The 17,989-nt window shown below is 46.7% G+C and overlaps 1 protein-coding gene across 5 annotated transcripts in view; it reads right to left on the minus strand.

The window, feature by feature from the left end:
- Nucleotides 1-269: 269 nt before the first annotated feature.
- Nucleotides 270-17,989, minus strand: part of Fbxw11 (F-box and WD repeat domain containing 11) — a 118,742-nt gene continuing 101,022 nt past the window's right edge. For all 5 annotated transcript variants that reach the window (XM_047554668.1, XM_047554670.1, XM_047554669.1 and 2 more), the window contains 6 exons: nucleotides 16,764-17,013; nucleotides 14,225-14,343; nucleotides 12,296-12,406; nucleotides 11,058-11,136; nucleotides 9,294-9,480; nucleotides 270-2,657 (listed from right to left, as the gene is read on the minus strand). In XM_047554668.1, the coding sequence (XP_047410624.1) occupies nucleotides 9,319-9,480; nucleotides 11,058-11,136; nucleotides 12,296-12,406; nucleotides 14,225-14,343; nucleotides 16,764-17,013 (721 nt within the window). In that variant the 3' untranslated portion in view covers nucleotides 270-2,657; nucleotides 9,294-9,318. The remainder of the gene's footprint in view (nucleotides 2,658-9,293; nucleotides 9,481-11,057; nucleotides 11,137-12,295; nucleotides 12,407-14,224; nucleotides 14,344-16,763; nucleotides 17,014-17,989) is intronic.

Below are 17,989 nucleotides of genomic sequence, written 5' to 3' on the forward strand. Positions count from 1 at the left end.
TTTTCTCGGGCACGTGCGAGGGAACGTGGGGGCAGCGGGGTGCTGCAAAGACGGCTCCCAGGAGCCCCGACTGCTGCGGCAAGACCGGCTTCAGCACAAGCATCAAGACGAGGACTCCCCTGACTTGTGCACGGCTCTCACAGGCCAGCTCTGTGCCCTCAACTTCACTTTACACAGCAGGTCATTTTTAAAATCTATAAACTTTAATGACATGTCACTGAATCCTGATAGCACATAACAGTTTTTCCGAAAAATTTCTTAACAGAACATCAGAGTATTGCAACACTTTATTAAGAGTATTGGCTTTCAATTAGTAGCTGAAGTAACAATTGCATAAAGCCAGATTAGGTGTACTGCAGAATACTCATACTTGATTTACTGACATTACTTAGCAATTTATTGGACAGAGGTCAAACTTTGTTTTTTATTAAGCACATTCCACAGTACAAAGCTGTCATGAATAATATCTGTACAATTTGTTTCAATAGCTGTTCAGACACAAATTTATTTCCAACAGATAATTGGCAAACATAATTAATTACAAGTTAGAATTAGACTATCCCAGTGCTTTAAAACATTAATATAGCAGTAATTTACAGTTGCTCAATTATGTTAGCAAAATAAAGTCCAAAGTACAGCTGGTGTTACTACAGTAACCCCAGGGCCAGGACTCCTTGGGTGCCAAAGTCCCCTGCTATCATTTAGTAGGCACAGTTCAAAGGTTGTGTGCATATTCAAAGGCCATGATTTCCCAAGGAATGAGAGGAACTTCTCTATTAAACATGCAAAAACAAAAACGAAAAATATCCATTCATTCAGAAGACTTGCCTCCCCTCCTTGGGCTTCCCTAGCCAGTCGGACAGTCGAGCTGAGAGAGGAAGAGCTGGTCAGGGAACCCTGCCCACCACTGCCAAGCTCCACTTCCGCCTGATGAATGGAGGGTTCTTTTTTACACTTTGAGACTCAACTTTTCAAAAACAAATTAATTTAGTAAAATGTGGGAAGGCTATATTAAAAATATAAAAAAGGAAAAAGCAAAACTAAAATGCAAAGCCAACCCGATAAGCTAATCACAGACACATTGATCCCCACACCGTTCTCCATGCAAAGGACAGAGCCCAGGGGCCCTCCCTCGGGAGGAGGCTACACTCACAGAAGTGGCTTATTGGTCCTTTCAAATGGTATGGACATTCCTTGATCTTTGGAAATAAATGGCAAGGGGTAAATCAAAATCTAATATTGAGGAGGGAAGAGGAGTGCCGGATGTCCATGTCCACTCCCTGGTGGCCAGTGACAGTGCTGTTCTCACAGTGGGCTCAGGGCACTCGGGAGCTCTGAGAACCCACTGGAGCCACAGCAGCAGGTGCCACCAGGCCTGAGGCTGTGGCTCGGGAGTGCCCTGCCCTCGAGGTGGGCCTCTGGGCCAGCCCGCCTGCCCCGCAGGTTGCAGCGCACCACGGCCCCGACACCCTGCCGGTGCCAGGGGTGAGCATCTGGAGTCGGGAGCCCCAGTCCGCCAGTTTACCGTCCTTCCCTTCTCAGGGCTACTACGGCACAGGAGGATGGCGCTGACCGTGAAGCCAAATGAACGCCATGGGAAGTGGCCACTAGGACTCAGGAGCACTCGTAAGGAAAATGGCGACGACGAGAAATGTTAAGGTACCTCTCTATTGCATATACTGCACAACGGATAAAACATCTCTGCGTTAAGCTTCAGAAGTTACATCTTAAAACAAGTTCCCATTAAAACCACGCAGCACACACACCATGACAATGACAGAATGAGAACAGCACATGAATACTGCAGGAAGGTCTGGGCGTCCTCCCAACCCTGGCCTCAGGCTCCCCAGCTGCCGCAGTGTGTCCCACGTCAGTGTCCCGGGTGCAGGGCCAGCTCCAGCGACGCGAGGCAAAGCTGTCACAAACGTCGTATCTACATGCGGACACAGCGTCTTAACTTAGGAGGCAAGCACATGGATGAAGGCGTCACGCTACCAGATAGCAGGGGATGCTGGGGACAGAACAGCTAACCAAAGGACAGAGCTCTACTACCTGTGGCGAGATAATATAACCGGCTTAGCAGTTCTTTAAATTAAAAGAAACTGGTACAGAAAGGAAGTATAATCCAAAACAATGACTAAAACAATCCAGAGAGACTTATCCATTGTCCCAACATTGTCCCTAACACAAGTCGGAACTCACGACTTGGTCGGTCACAAGGAGAAAGCTAACTTCTGAAAGGAAAGCCCTGGACCTTCTGGGTAGGTGTTTGGCACCCAAAACTTCATGGAAGAATGTTGTTTCTTAATCTCAGACCAAAGTGCAAAGCAGTATAAATTAGAGCCAAGTCTTCTCTTGACGGCCGATTTACTTCTGTAAAACAGACTGCGTGTTCCTCTTATATGAACAATTTACATTTGAAGCGTAGGGTTTTCACTGATGGGGTAGGGAATGGGCTTCTGTTCTACTGGAAGTCGGTGAAGTGAAGGAATCCTTCTCAAAGCAGAGCCGGGACCGGAGGTGGGAAATGTCGGTACTTGGAGAGTGAGGCTGCTTGCGTCCACCCGGCGTCTAGAACCACTCCAGCCTCGTGACACTGAACGAACGCCCTCAGGCATCTGGTAGCCATGTAGCCAGTAGTTCAAGACTAGGAAACCCTGGGGAAGAAAAACAGGGTGTGGGTGCCTCTTCTGGTCAGACCAGGAGGAGCCACAGCCCACCCCGGGCGCACCCTCCACCCACAACTGCTTCCCAAACCCCCAGCGGCGCCCACAGAGCTGTACACTGGGGAGGAACCGCGGCCAGGGCCCACGTGCACACACCGCCACCCCAGGGAGAAGCCTCACCTGCTTCACTAGTAGAATTACAGGCTCAGAAAGGCTGGGAGTAGTCCAGAGAGTTAGCCATTAAGTGGCAGAGGGATTCAGAGAGAGGGTCAACCCTGCGACCTATCGCCCTTCACTGCTGCTAACCGTATGTAGTGACAAACATGCTGGGTTTTCATCTAGGACACTCTTCTATGACACTCAAAGCCTGCGAGGGGCTGTGGAACACCCTCCAGAGGCTCTCCACTCTCACTGTGACGACAGCAGGCAGAAGGAAGATCCTTTCTAAAGGGAGTGCTAACCACCAAAGGCCGCTCACTTTTAAAGAATTTGTTCGTCAAGGGTGGTGCAGCGTTGGGGAAAACCTTTGGATTTTCCGTATTTTGTTGACCATGACATTTTAGTCACAATCTCTACATTCATTCACATATGTAAATAAGAATACACACACCCTTAAAACATTCAGGAGACAGTGCTTACCATCACTATGTACAATGCAAGCTGAGATTTTCTGTTCTCAAAGCCAAAATCCATTCCAATTTATTCACAATCATATATGGGTCACAACCCATTCCCAACACCCACTAAGCCAGCGGCCTACAAGAGTTAAGTCGCCTGAGGTCTAAAATTCTATGGCCAAAGGGGGGAAAACACTAAAAAGCATGTATGCCTTTTCCAAGGTGATTTCCTTCCAAGTGCTGTTGGTTTTCACAAGGATCGGGAATCCTAGTAAGCCTCCTCAACTGAAAGGCTGAACTTCATTCGCCACTGCCTCCCACTGGAACTAGGGATCAGAAGCGGGCCCTCTCAGGTGCTGCTGGGTGCGTGGAGCCGAGGACACTCTTGTGGAGGGCAACATGACCCGACCCATTAGAAGTCTTGACAAGTGATCAGGAATCCCATCCAAAGGTGACAAAGGTTTGGGCAAAGATGAGGCCACAGAATGACTGCATCACTGTTTCTAAAACAGCCAGAGGAGAGAGGCACGAGCACCTGATGCGGGCTTACCCACACACGCTGGCACTGCCTGGAGATCTGGCATGATGGCTTAGGCCACTACTGACACTGCCAACCCACAGCGACCTCCAGATAAAGAGAACAAAAAGCATTTTTAAAGCACGTGGTTATAAACCCTGACCTTTAAAGGTCTGAAATGATACCCACCAAAGAATAGACATCACTTAACCTCAAGAAGGCTTATCTAATAATAAATTTGGCTTATCTAATTTTCTAATAATCATCTTATATTGTCTTGTAATATGAAAAGAGAGAATAAACTTTGTGCTACTGTATATAGAACTATTAGGACTCATTATTTGTCTTTAAATGGTTTCACAAATAAAACTATTGCTACATTTCCTAACAGACATTTTAGGGGTGAACAGTTTACTGCAAGGGACATCATCATTAAGGTAGTATTTCTTATTATTCATAAATCTTATGGTATCACATGGTAATAATTTTTCATGTTAAAATAAAAGAAAAGAATTTGGAAAAGAGAAATAAAATCTGTAATGCTGACTGCCAAGGCTGTCGACGGCAATTCCCTTTGAAGAGACCAGCACATTTGGGTCTCAGAGCTAGCTAGTACTGTGACATAAAGAGGAGTATCCACCTTATAAAGCATGTTTTGAAGTTTTGAAAAGGATCAAAACATAACAAGGCAATTGTTCTTAGGTTCCAAAAAAATAAAGTGAGAACGGTCAGGAAGGAAAAATAAAAGAAAGAAAAAAAAACCCATAAGTCTCCTCTCTAGCGCCACGCCCCATCTCCCAACCAAAGAAACTTTGTTCAGAGCACTCGTAGTAACACGCGAAAGCTGTCCCCTGTGAAATCTGACTATGTTCTGTTACCTACACCAGGGGAAAAAAGGGTCTGGAAGTCTTGGACTTTATCACATGCCTCTTTAATATACAAACACATATTAAAAATACAACCATGAGCCACCTGCCCCAAGTGGATTCATTCCAGAAGCCCGGCTGCAGCTGGGAGTGTCCACACTCTACTGTTCGTGTTTCTCCTACAGCCTATGTTCTTATGGTCTCCTCTGTTCTCCCCCACCCGGCTCCCTGGTATGGGGATTGAACCCAGGACCACCTAACACTGAGCTACATCCCAGTCTTTTTCATTTTCTATTTTGAGACAGGCTAGGCTTGAACTTGTGCTTCTCTTGCTCAGCCTCCACAGTGGCTGGGATCACAGGTGTGTGCCACTGCCCCCAAACTGTTCTCCTGTGCTCTGCTTTACGTGGGAAGTGCAGCTGGGGCGCCCGCAGCTCCAGCAGTGCCCAGCAGGAAATGCAGTTTTGAGAGTTCCTACTAGACACGGGAAAGAAGGGACTAAATCTAGCAAAAGACGCACAACACTTCTACATCACGGGCTGCGGAACACTGCCTGAGATGTGGATACCTGAATAAGAGACGCACCATGTTCACGGACTGAATACCACGTTCATGGATTAGAAGATCAGTATTTGTTAAAATGGAAATTCTCTCCCAAATGATCTTTAGATTCAATGGGAACCTAATCATAATCCCAATAACCATCTTCTTAGAATAGGACAATTTTTAAAAAATGAATTAAAAAACCTAAAGGATCTATAATAGTGAAAACAAATTCAAAAATATGGATGATTTATTACAAAGATAGAATGGAATTGGCAAAAGGACAGTCACATGGATCATGGACTAGAATGTAGACAAAACACCTACATTTAAGTGGTTGATTTTTTTTTTTGGAAAAAGGTGCTAAGGCAATTCAATGCATAAAGGAAAAATTTTAAATAAATAATGACAGAACTAAATTATCTGTATAAAAAAGAACAATGGCATTCTTATATCACTACATAAAAATTAAATCTAAATGGATCAAAGTCCTAAATGCAAAAGCCAAAAATATAAAATTTCTAAAACTACACTAGTCCAAACACAGCAGTCACTAGCCATATGTCACTACTGGAATTTAAGTTTAAATAAAATATAATTAAATACAAATTGAGAATTCAGTTTCTGTTGAGTATGGTGATACATGCCTGTAATCCCAGGTCCTGGGAGTCTGAGGCAGGAGGATAGCAAATTCTAGGCCAGCCTAGACAACAGTGAGACCTCATGGCCTCCCCTCAAAAAAATTTTTAAAAATCAGTTCCTAAAGTTGCTCTGACTACCTTTCAAGAGCGCAATAGTCACAGGTAGCTAACAACTCCTCCAGTCAAATGAAAAATGAGTGACCTGACAGAAGGCAGGTCAGCAGGTCGATGTTTGCCAGGACGGCAGGGAAGGTGGGCTGACTATAAAGGGACACAGGGATTTTGGGTACAGAAATACTCTTATCTTGATCATGGAGGCAATGACAGGTATGAACTCTGTAAAATCTCAAACAGTACCTTTTAAATGCATACAACCTATTTACACAATCATACCTCCATATCATTCTTTAAAATTTTAAAAACACAGGCACAGCACAGGTGAGGGGACAAAGCAAAGGAAGACAAATACCTCTGGTGGCTGTCTAAGAACATATCTATCAAGTGTCCATGCTGGTTTAGATAATTAATTTCAGTGTTTTACTGAATTAAGATCTGTATTTGTTGAAGGTGACTGCATATGTACACTGTGGTTTCACGTGCATTTACTGATTTATGGCCAAATTCTTGTGTGGCCCAGAAGGAAAAACACAAATACATTATACTGGCTTTCGATGCCACTTGTTCAACAAACACCAATGACAGTTTCACACAGCGCACTGGGCGCTGGAGCTCTGTGACAAAAGGACTCCAGAGTCTCTTTGCAAGGTTGACAGGCACATAAACCATGTCAATGTCAAGTACTGGATGAGCCAAGGCACGTCTGCCCTGCCCTGAGGAGCCGAGCAGGGGAGGCGGCGGGAAGGTGTTTGTGCTGCGGAAGGTGCTCCGGGTGCGCGCCCCAGCTCAGGGCGGCTGCAGCCCTGGATTTGGGGGAGGGAGTCAGGAGAGACGGGGGAGTGAGGAGGCGCGGCCAGAGGTCCAAACTCCTGTCAGCTGATCTAGGCGGTTCACGTTTGACCCTGAAGATAAGAGGAAACCAGCGTGGGAGAGGCACGGCAGAGCAGGAGCACCCATGCCACCCAGGGGAGGCAGGACGGAGGGCAAGCGAACGAGGGGCGGAAAAGAGCAGGAAGACGACAAAGAGGCCGGGTTCACCTGGACCACCCTCTGGCCTGGCTTTCTTGGCGGGGCTGGGCGGGAGCCATCACTCCAGAGACCCTCTCCTTTCCCCTTTGCCACCCACGGGCCTGCTTCCAGACTCCATTCGATAAAGACACTCATGCTGCAGTGTGTATTTTTCAGTGGACTCGGGGAAGCAGCCATGGACCAGAGAAAGTGATAGGGATAAGGTCACTATCACAGGGTCAGCATCAACACACAGGAGGCCAGGAACAGCAAATACATCTTGGCTTACAGGTCACTCCCAACTGCCTCCCCCACACCCAAGGCAGACATCACCAACCTGTTGTGACCCTCAGTCCTTTGGGGCCCCAGGATCCTTCCAAAAGCAACACCTGGCCACTCCCGACTAATCAAACTGGCAGGGCATGAGGGCATGAGGGCATGAGGGCCATCCCTGATTAGACCCTGGCTTACTACCCTCAAACAGCACTGCTAAGACCAGAGGTTGGCTGAGTTTTCTTAAAGGGCCATGGGGCAAATATCTTAGATGCCACAGGTCATAAGGTCTCTGTTACAAGTACTCAGTTCTGCCACTGAAGCACAGAAACAGTCACAGACCATTATGTAAAGGATAAGGATGGCTGTGTTTCAATAAGACTTTATTCATGAGCAATAAAAATTTGAATTTCATATGATTTTTCACATCAAGAGAAATTCTTCTTCCTTTAGTTTTTTTGTAAGCACTTAAAAGTACAGAACTATTCTTAGCCTGCAGTGGCAGGAACAGAATCAGGGCAGGAGGGCAAATCTGGGGCTTGGCTACTCCGTGAGAAGTCCCTGAGGAGATCTAGTAACGGGACCTTAAATCACAAGGAGGATCTGAGAAGACAGCAACTTGGTGACCACATACCAGAGGTTCCCAATCTTTTTTCTCCCCGCAAAATTCACAGCTCTCCACATGTCTGTCCTTTCTTTTGGAGGGAGAGGTGGGAAGTGCCGGAAAGGCCCTCCATGGGGACAGGAGACGGACGAAGGCAGGTGGGGAAAGGGCCAGTGTTGTGGGGATGGCGCTGAGTGGCATGGAGAGAGGGTGGAGGAAGGCAGCACTGGCAGAGGAAGGGGCCAGGGACAAGTGGAAAGGAGACCAGTGTGGACCTGAAGTGGGTAAGAAGAGGGCACAGGCTGGAAGCAGAGTGGCTGCCAGGAAGGGGTGGGCTGAGTCGGGGGGCAGTATCTGTGGACGGGCCAGAGGCAGAGGCCTGGGTTTGGACTGAGTGTGTGGACCAGGCCAGGGCCAAGCCCACAATGTGAAGAGGGCGCAGATCTGGGCAGGGCGAGGCCTGAGGCCCATAGGAAGTGCGGGGCAGGGCCCTACAGAGACCCACAGCAGCATCTGGAAAGCCTGAGGCAGGGCGGGCTGGGCTGCCACTGCCTGAGAGCCAGGAAGTTGTAGGCCAGGCAGATGGACGCCAGCACTCACCGCTGGCCACTGCCTCCCACTGCTGCGCCATGCACATCCTGCACTTACAATAGTGAGCGGAAGAAAAGACGTGATCCTAAAAACAAAAAACTACTAAGAATTAAGTGGTGTTTTTAACTAAATAGGAATGTTATCAACCACAGTCTTTATACAGTAGTATGAACAGGTGCGAACGTGTGCTCAATCTACAAAGTTCCATGTACGCAGAATTCGCAGGCCCCTGGGAAGTCCTGAGAGTTGGGAATACTGCTCGAGATGGCCACGAGTGCCTAGGATCTGCAGCCAGGCTTCCCGTTGCAGATGCACAGCCTTGGCCATCAGACGCTGCATCACCGCTGGTGGCAATGGCTCTGGGTCGAGGCCTGCTTGCCAGAGCACCTGCTGTGTCTCAGTATGAAGAAAGGGCTGCAGGGCTCCCCTTAGCAAACACCCTCCTGAGTCATTCCTGAGGGACTGAGTGTTTGCTGATGGTGGATGTTTTTGTTTTTTTGGTTTTGTTTTGTTTTAAAATAACAACTGAAGGACAGAAAAAAAAAAGAGTTCATGTACCCCTAAAAAAAATTTAAGGAACTTTACTGGTGCTCAATTGATACAACTGGAGAAATCATTAGAAAAAATGATTTTTAAAAAATAGGAACCACATTCATCATCTGTCAATATGAAAATCCATCACAGCAGGATGCCAATTTCAGCCCTTGTTTTGATGTGACTCTAATCTGGCCTTACACTAGAATTCCGCAAAAGTTGGCACTTTCAGAGCTACCTTGGTTCACACCACCAAGGGACCCAAATCCATTCAGCAAATTGAAAGGTGCTGGGGGTGAGGGATGTGGAGACTCACCTGAAGGGGGTGAAGGTGCAGACTGTTATCTGGAGATGTACGTGTAGGTTCTGGAGGGAGAACGGGTCTCATTCTGGGCACTGGGAGGCACGTTTAAGAAATCCCAAATCAAAATAGTGTCATCATGGGAGCTGCTGATGATTTGAAACTCATCAAACTGTAGCCGAAACACACGTCCAGAATGTTCCTACAAAATACAACAGCTGAATGAAGCAGGAGGATCTGGAAAGCCCCTGGCATCTCAAGGAGAGTCAGCCTGAGCTGAGGGCAGCTGCTCACCAGGCTTTCTACTTCACCTCCCAGGGCTGTAAGCTGAGTTTTGCCCCAAGAACAAACCCTTTCCTTTTCCTTCTAGGTCTTTTCTTTCATTAAATTTTTTATCCCAGATCCTGGCCCATTAATATTTCAAAGAAGAAAAATTATGCAATCAACTCATAAAGGGCCTTAAAAAGGTAACCACATTAACAGCCATTGTTGATACACTTAAAACCCAGAACCCAAAGGATAAGGGTTTGGTTTTGTTTTAGTTCTAAACCATGACTAAGAACACCTATCTCAAGCCTCGGCTGACATCAGAATTGGTGGTGAACATCAAAAGCATTCTCAGGGACATCAAGAATAAAGTAAGAATGGCCCTCACTGCTGTTCCGCATGTTCTCCTCAATGCAGAAGTGAAGACGCGGAAATAAAAGGCAACGCTATGGAAAATAAGGAAGAGCTATCAATACTTTCAGATTTCTATCTCCTCAAAAATACAACAGAATCAACTAGACCATTAGAAATAACCAGCTTAGTAAAGTTGCCCAAATAAGAAGAACATATAAAAATATTTTTCTGCTCAGCCTTAAACAAGAAATTCTGTCATTTGCACTGACACAGATGTATGTGGAGACATTATGCTAAGTGAACTAAGCCAGACACAGTAAGGCAAATACTGTGTAATCTTATACTGTGTAATCTTAGTTATATGTGGACTTTAAAGAAGTCAATCTCAGAGAAACAGGGAGTAGAAAGGCAGGAGATAGAGAAGGGGAAATGGGGAAACAGCATAAAGTTTCAGTTAGACTGAAGGAACAAGTTCTAATCATCCACTGAACTGCACGGTGACCACTGATAATAATAATGTAGATTTTTTTTTTTTTTTTTTTTTTTTTTTTTTTTTTGGGTGCTGGGGATCGAACCCAGGGCCTTGTGCTTGCAAGGCAAGCACTTTACCAACTGAGCTATCTCCCCGGCCCCAATAATGTAGATTTTTAATGCTCTCACCAAGGGGGAAAAAAAGATAAACTGGTGAGGTAATGGACATGCTAATTAGCTTGACTGAATCTTTCTATAAGGTACACACAGATTAAAACATCACATAAATATACCCCATAAATATAGACAATTATTATTTGTCAATTAAAAATAAAATTAAAAAATAAAAAAATAAAGTATTCCTATATGCCAAGAAGAATAATCCACAGAATTCTACCTAATAGCACATAATGTGAAAGCATGACATCGCCACAGCCAAGCCCACAGGAAGGCAGGCTCTGAGCTCCACACAGGAGGACACGAGTCCACCCTCAAAGGAGAGAGTCTGCCTTCCTAGTTCAGAGCTCACAGCCACGGGGTGTCAAGACTCTGATTCTGGCTAACCCAAGTCAACAGAGAATTTCCCCCGACGGCAGGCCGTGAGATACACAAACTTCCTGATGTTGCCCAGAGAGGGCCATCTGCCAACAGCACAGGGACCAACTCCTGCTTCAACGTATCACGTACCACCAATGTGCGCAGACACAGTGTGCTTGCTGGGGCTCGAGGGTCAAGAGCAGCTTGCAAGTCCCAAACTTTAATTTTCCTAGAAAGAAAATGAGGCTGTGATTAGTGGAAAGTTAACACCTTGTATATTGCCAAGCATTTCCTCGACAAAAAGGCGTGCCCTTGAACTGCCTGTTATAAAACCTAGTGGGCAACATGCTTGCATTTATACAAATATCTGAACGAACCACACTTGATTTGGGGGAAAAAAATAAGAATGTAAACATTCTCAGACTTGCTGATATCATAAAGAAATATCTGAAGGGAGATAAGAAAACTTCAGGTTATCTAAATTCAGTTCCTGGCTTAATGATCCATGCTACCAAATTCATTAATCAGGGATTCACTGGGGCTCAGTAGGTGCTGCTGACAGAAGCTACAGCTCAGTGTGAAATTCCAGCAAACGCGGAAGTTAGCAATGCGAGTGTAACTAGACCAACTAACCCAGAAGCAAAATGTATGCATGTTTATGGTCATCTTGAAAAGTCACTTTTGCCATTTGCTCACTTAAAACATCGTGAGGTGGGGTTTTGTTTTTGGTTTGGGTGTTTTTTTTTTTGGTACCAGGGATTGAACCCAGGGGCGCTTAACTACTAAACCACGTTCCCAGCCCTTTTTTATATATATGATTTAGAGACAGGGTCTCCCTGAGTTGTTTAGGGCCTTGCTAAGTTGCTGAGGCTGGCTTTGAACTCTCAATCCTCCTGAGCTACTGGGATTACAGATGCGCCACCATGCCAACATCGTGAGGTGTTTTTAACAACATGTTCATTTCATCAAAAAGGAGACAAAAATTTATTAATGATTCATCAGAAGGGGGAGGGGAAAAAAAAACAAAGGTCTGGTTTATTTAGGACAAAGGTCAAGAATCGAATCCCCCACTTCTTTTTTTTTTAATATATTTTTTTAGTGTTGATGGACCTTCATTACCTTTATTTATTTATATGTGGTGCTGAGAATCCAACCCAGTGCCTAAGGACTGCTAGGCTGCGCCCTACCACTGAGCCACAGCCCAGCCCAGGACACGAGGATGGCCGAAAGCATAACCTTAGGAGTAGTGACCAGTAACAGTGCCTGCCCGCCACCTTCCCACAGGAAGTCCCCAGCACGGCCCCCACACAGCTGCGCAGCCTGCAACCCTCCTTCCTTCACCTCCTGGCATGGAGACAGCCGTGTGTCCGAAGACCTCAAACACCTACCCGTCATAAGCGCCACTGACGATCCTCTTGTTATCGAACCGGATGCACCGGACCAGTTCTTCGTGGCCCTCCAGGACTCTCAAACAGGCGCCACATTCGATATCCCACAGCCTTGAAAGAGAAAGAGCCCCGGTGTGAGACACTGCACGCGCTGCTCCAGCTCTTCTCCGCCCCATCCGGGCGCGGCCTCCCCTACCTCGAGTTGCTCACTGCCTCCCTCGGCTCCTTGGTCCAGACTGCACGCATAAGCACGCTTCCACCGCTTGCGTTCTAGCACTGGCTTAGGAGGAAGCCTCACTGTCTCTCCTATTTGTCTCTTACAGATATGTATCTTTTCAGTTATGTATTCACAGGTGGTGCTGGGACCCTCCCCCAGGGCCTCCCGTGTGCTGGCTAGGGCTCTCCCACGGCTCCCAGCCCAGCCCTCACAGCTGTTCCCATGCAGTCTAAATCAAGTACATTCCCTGTTTACATCCAAGCACCCACAGAAGCGCCAGTTACACCGAGTTCCTACACATCCACTTGATGTCTGAGTTGAAGGAACCATGTAGTTAAATGGTCTCAGAAGGAGACCTCCATTCCTGGAGGAATAGAGACTGCAGGTAACAGAAGAGGAAAGTGCAGACAGGAGCTAACAACACAAGGGACTGCCACCAGGGTCCAGGTCCACTGAGGTCAGGACTGGCAGATCAGCGTGGCCTCCTCCCATCCTCAAGAGGCCTGGGACGCCTCTCCCCTGACGTATACCGCAGACCAGGGCTGCCCTGCTTATGAGGCCTGAGTGGGAGGCACACTGGGCATGTGCAGTTGACTTGGAAATGTAAACCCACTCCATTCAAGCCTTTTCCTCTGCATATGATTTACATAATAATTCTAGTGTTCGATATTTGTTTTTTTTCTACTGTGACTGATTTTTGTATATTACTTGCAAAAACAAACTGCAGCAAATTAGCATGTGCAAAGCAAAGTGAGCAGACCAGTGCACTATGCCTTTTCTCAGAGGGTCACCAGCAACTCCTATCACAATCCCATATATACCCAACGACAGCACCTTGGCAAATCTGCTTCAGAAAGTAGAAGGAATCCTCTAAACTAGTGGCTCCTTTCTAGCAACTGCAAACCAATACACACTATTATTTTATAAAACTGCAAAGATTGTAATGAGGACGTAAAGGACTTTTTATTGATAAAACATAAAAGCAATATTATAAAGCATAATGAAGAAAACCACAATAGAAGCTCTAAACTTTATTATAAACTATCTTAAAGTAACAAAGACCTAAATTTTAGATGCATTATATGCCACAGATGTGTACAATTACTACATCAATTAAAAACAAAATAAGACTTAAAAAAAGAAAACTTGTGGCATTTACAGTCTTTTTGTTGTTATCATCTGCTCATTTCCTTTCCTTTTCTTTTTAATAATCTTTATTTTGCCCAAATATTAGGCAACTTGGTTATAAGCACTACTGACAGTCGCTTCTGTAAAGCTACTAATATGTGCTGGGATAATGGAAAAAATGACTTGGGGTAATTGCACAGATAATAAGGGATGGTCTTAAGATGCAAAATGTCTATGGCTAGCCATATTAACAAGGAAGGAGGTAGGGTTTGGGAAAGAGAAAAGGGAAGGAAGAGAACCAGCCAGCAGGAGCAGGTGGTTCTGCAATGCATTCTGGGAGGGAGAGACCAAGCACACTGCCTCTGCATGGAGAGAGGTGGGTCTGCCGGCGAGGAGAAGCAGGGTGCCAGGTGGGAGCATCCCAGTCTGTTCTGAGGCTCTGATGGTAAGTGATCCTGGTGGAGTTGAGGGTGTAACCCTGTGTGCTGGGGGACTCTCGGAAGAACCCCAGCCCAGGGCCTACAGTTTTCCCACAGGACTGAGAGAGGAATCAACACCATGGCAAAAACAAGACTTCTACCCACCTAATGGTATTATCTGATGACCCGCTAACAACCAGCCTGTCCCTGTACTGCAGACAGGCGATGCCGCGCTTGTGCCCATTCAGAGTGCGGACGAACTCGCAGGTGCTCGTGCTCCAGACCTGCAGGACAAACAGCCACGGGTAAGCATGGACACAGGAAAGCCTCCCACAATGCACCTTCTAAAGAGAGGGAAGGTGGAGCTGCTGAGAGTGACTCCAATGCAGGATTACAAAGCAGTCCCTTCTCACTCAGATTAGGAAGCTGGGGGACAGACTGGACAGCATAAAATTTTCTTGGCTACAGAGTGAAAAAACTGGAATGAAAAACAGAGGGAAGTTGTGCAGCCTCTGAACTCTGAGACCTTCACAAAGACAGCACCTCCCAGAGGGTGCAGACCTGCATTCCCTGGAGGCTTTTATTCAGATTTTGTCTTCAGGCCAGTCAACACGTCACACCTAATGTAACTAATTCAGCTTTCCTCCTCTTTCCTAGCAACTTCTAGAACATCTACATTTATTTTGACATGTCACTGAATATTACATATGCGAGGTGAATGATCTCCTTTGTGTGAGATCATCTGCAAGCTTCCATGTTCAGAGACACACTGACAGGAGATACAACTGCAGCTGAATGGGACAGATATTTACATGGGGGAAAAAAAAAAGGAGTCAAAACCCTATCTCACACCACATACAAAATGTTAATTCAAAACTGGTCAAAGACCTAAATTAAAGAGCTGAAGCTATGCAATTCTTAGAAGAAAATACAAGAGTAAGCCCCGTGACCTGGGATTCAACAATGGATTCTTAGATAAAAAAACAAGCGCATAAACAAGAAAAGGTAAAAAAAAAAAAAAAAAAATTGGTCAAATGGACATCATCAAAATTAAAATCATCTGTGCTTCAAAGCAAGAAAGTAAAAAGATACCCCTTAAAGAATGGGAGAAAATATCTGCAAACCATATATCTGGATAAGGGTCTCATATCCAGAATATGTATTTTTAAAAAATCTTTCACAACTCAATTATAAGAAGACAAATCACCAAGTTTTTGTAGTGTGAAAAAGAATTAAATAGACATTTCTTCAAAGAAGGTATACAAGTGGTCAATAGCATAGGAAAAGATGCTCCATTTTATTAGTCACTAGGGAATGCAAAACAGAACCACAGAGACAGTCTTGCACACACACCAGGACAACTGTGATAAAAATAGATAATAACAAGCATTGGCTAGGTGTGGAGAAACCCTGCGGCTGACACCAAGAAGGAGCTGCTGTGTAATCAGGCCCACACACTCCTGAATGCAGGCACCAAGCCTATACCAACGGTGTGAGCGTGGAGTGAGCAGGTTAACACACTCAAACCCTGGCCACTCAGCTTCCAAACCACCTGAAACCTACAGTTTGACACGACTCAGTCCAAGATCTGTGGGGCTCCTGAATACCAGAATGCTACTTAGTGCTGGTCATTAACAGAAGGTTCTTAGAGCAAGTTCAAACTCGTACTGTAGAAACTCTGGAACACAATTTGGCGGTTCCCCAAAAGGTTACACAGAGTTGCCATCCCAAGAGGACTGAAAATAAATGAACATGCAATCACTTATACACAAATGTTTACAGCACTATGAAAAATAGCCAAACAATGGAAAAAAACAAAACGTACATCCACTGATACCTGGATAAACAAAATGAGGTGCGTGCACACAAGGGCATTCTTACTTGGCCCTGGGAGACATGAAGTACTGGTTCGTGCAGCCATGCATGTGGATGAGCCTTGAAATGACACTCAGTGAAAGGGCCACACAGAAGGCGCCTTCTGTAAGATCCCATTTACACGAAGTGTCTAAATAGACAACTCCCCAGAGACAGAGGCAGACTGACAACTGCCAGGCCGCGTGCTCATGGGCAGGAGACACTTCAGATAAAAATGTGATAAAAGCACTCTGTGCTAGACAGAGGGGACGCCATGCTACACTGTAAGTGTGCGAAGGGCCTCTGGACTGCACGTTCAAACACACTGACTCTAATGGTATGGAAAACACACCCCAGTAAAGCTGTAATAAAAATGTAAGAAAGCTAAAATTTACAAAGGTAAAATGGATACTGGAATCAGAACCACATCCTCCACACCTGTGTGTCCCCTAGACTGCACCTGCCTGTCACCCCTGATGAGCTTCTTGAAGTGAAGCTCCGGCCCGTCTTGTTCATCCAGCACAGGGCCTATGGCATGGCGAGCTCTCAAAATTATGAGAATAAATCAAATCCGAGACTGCCACAGGGCTGCAGGGAGTCCGGAGGGGTGGCCGAGCGCAGCGCCTCACACAGCACGTGCTCACAGTGAGTTCTCCAGCCCTAAAGACTCTCGGCAACACCCTCTCCTGAAGCTGAGAACTGCTCTCCACGCCGGACCCACAACTCTTCCTTCGGACGTGTCTGTGGCTCCCGAAGCGCGTGACCGGGAGGGCTGCAGGGCTCATGAGCACAGATAGAGGAGAACAACTGCTCGCTGACGGACGGGTCGGGAACAGGCAGGGACACTTACTTTGATGGTCCTGTCACCGGAGGCAGACACAATGTACTTATCATCGAAGTCTACCACGTTGACTGCAGCACGGTGGCCAACCAAGACACGGCGTAAAGTGATATCGGTGGCAGAAGCCATGTCCCACACGGCAATAGAGCGGTCCTTGGAACACGTCACCATCAGTCCATTGCTGAAGCGTAAGTGCAGTACCGCTTCATTGTGATGGATCAATGTGTTAAGAACTTCACCTGTGTTCACGTCCCAGACTCTGGAGAACAGAAACCATGGTGCTTCATCACTGGGACAGCCGAGCAACCACGGCTGAGCACTGGGCCCACTTAACCCCCTAAGAACATGCTAATGGGGGACCCCAGCTGCAATGTGCTTGCTGAGAAGTGCTGAGATTCAGAGAGGCAGCTAATTCTGGCTCTACTGGGGGTTACCTGACGCTTGGGTACCCAGAGATGGCACCTGAAGCTTGTGCCAGGGCAAAGATGGTCCCTGAAGGAAGTGGGTTTCCAGTGGGCCTGGGAGGACAAGCGGGAGGAGGAGACAGCTGAGCTGGAGGGTCTTGCTGCCCTCTGGCCAGCCTTGAAGCTTCTGGCTCACTCAGCACGCTCCAAGTGGCCCCCACTCTAGTCTCATCACTGACTCACCAACTGCTTTACCTGACTACATCAGGGACAAGCCAGGGTCTCCTAGTGGTTCCAGGCTTGAGACATGAGGTTCTTAGGGGCAGCCCTTCCAAAGTCAGAGGTTTTCTGTAGCCTCAATCCTCTAAGGGGACAAATTTACACAGAACAGAGGAGAAAACTCAATCCTCCAAGGCTGAGATGCCATCCGGAGCAAAAATCACAGCCTGGAGGTGGTGAGCCAGGGAAAGAACAATGGCCATGCTGAGGGCAGGCGTGGGGAGAGCCCAGAGGGAGGGGGCAGGAGACCAGTGAGTAGCATGACCTCGATACCTTGAGGAGAAGACAGGAAAGGAGGAGGCCTGAGAATCCAGGGTCAGCTGCCTGGAAATCAACCCTCTGCAATACAGAGCTGCCCAGAAGAGGACGCCCCTCGCTCTCCACCCTCAAAGCCCTGCAGCCCAGTGGGGCGTGGCTTCGAGTCCTCGACTCTCTACTGGACGCATCACTTCCCATGCCAAAGCCCACCAGGAGTGGGGAGACACACTGGTCACAGCGGGGTGGGAGGTCTCAGGAAGTTCCCAGCCAGCCCTCCACACCCAACTAGCAGCC

Source organism: Sciurus carolinensis, chromosome 6 (genome assembly GCF_902686445.1).
Source record: "Sciurus carolinensis chromosome 6, mSciCar1.2, whole genome shotgun sequence".
In the NCBI taxonomy this organism is placed as follows: domain Eukaryota; kingdom Metazoa; phylum Chordata; class Mammalia; order Rodentia; family Sciuridae; genus Sciurus; species Sciurus carolinensis.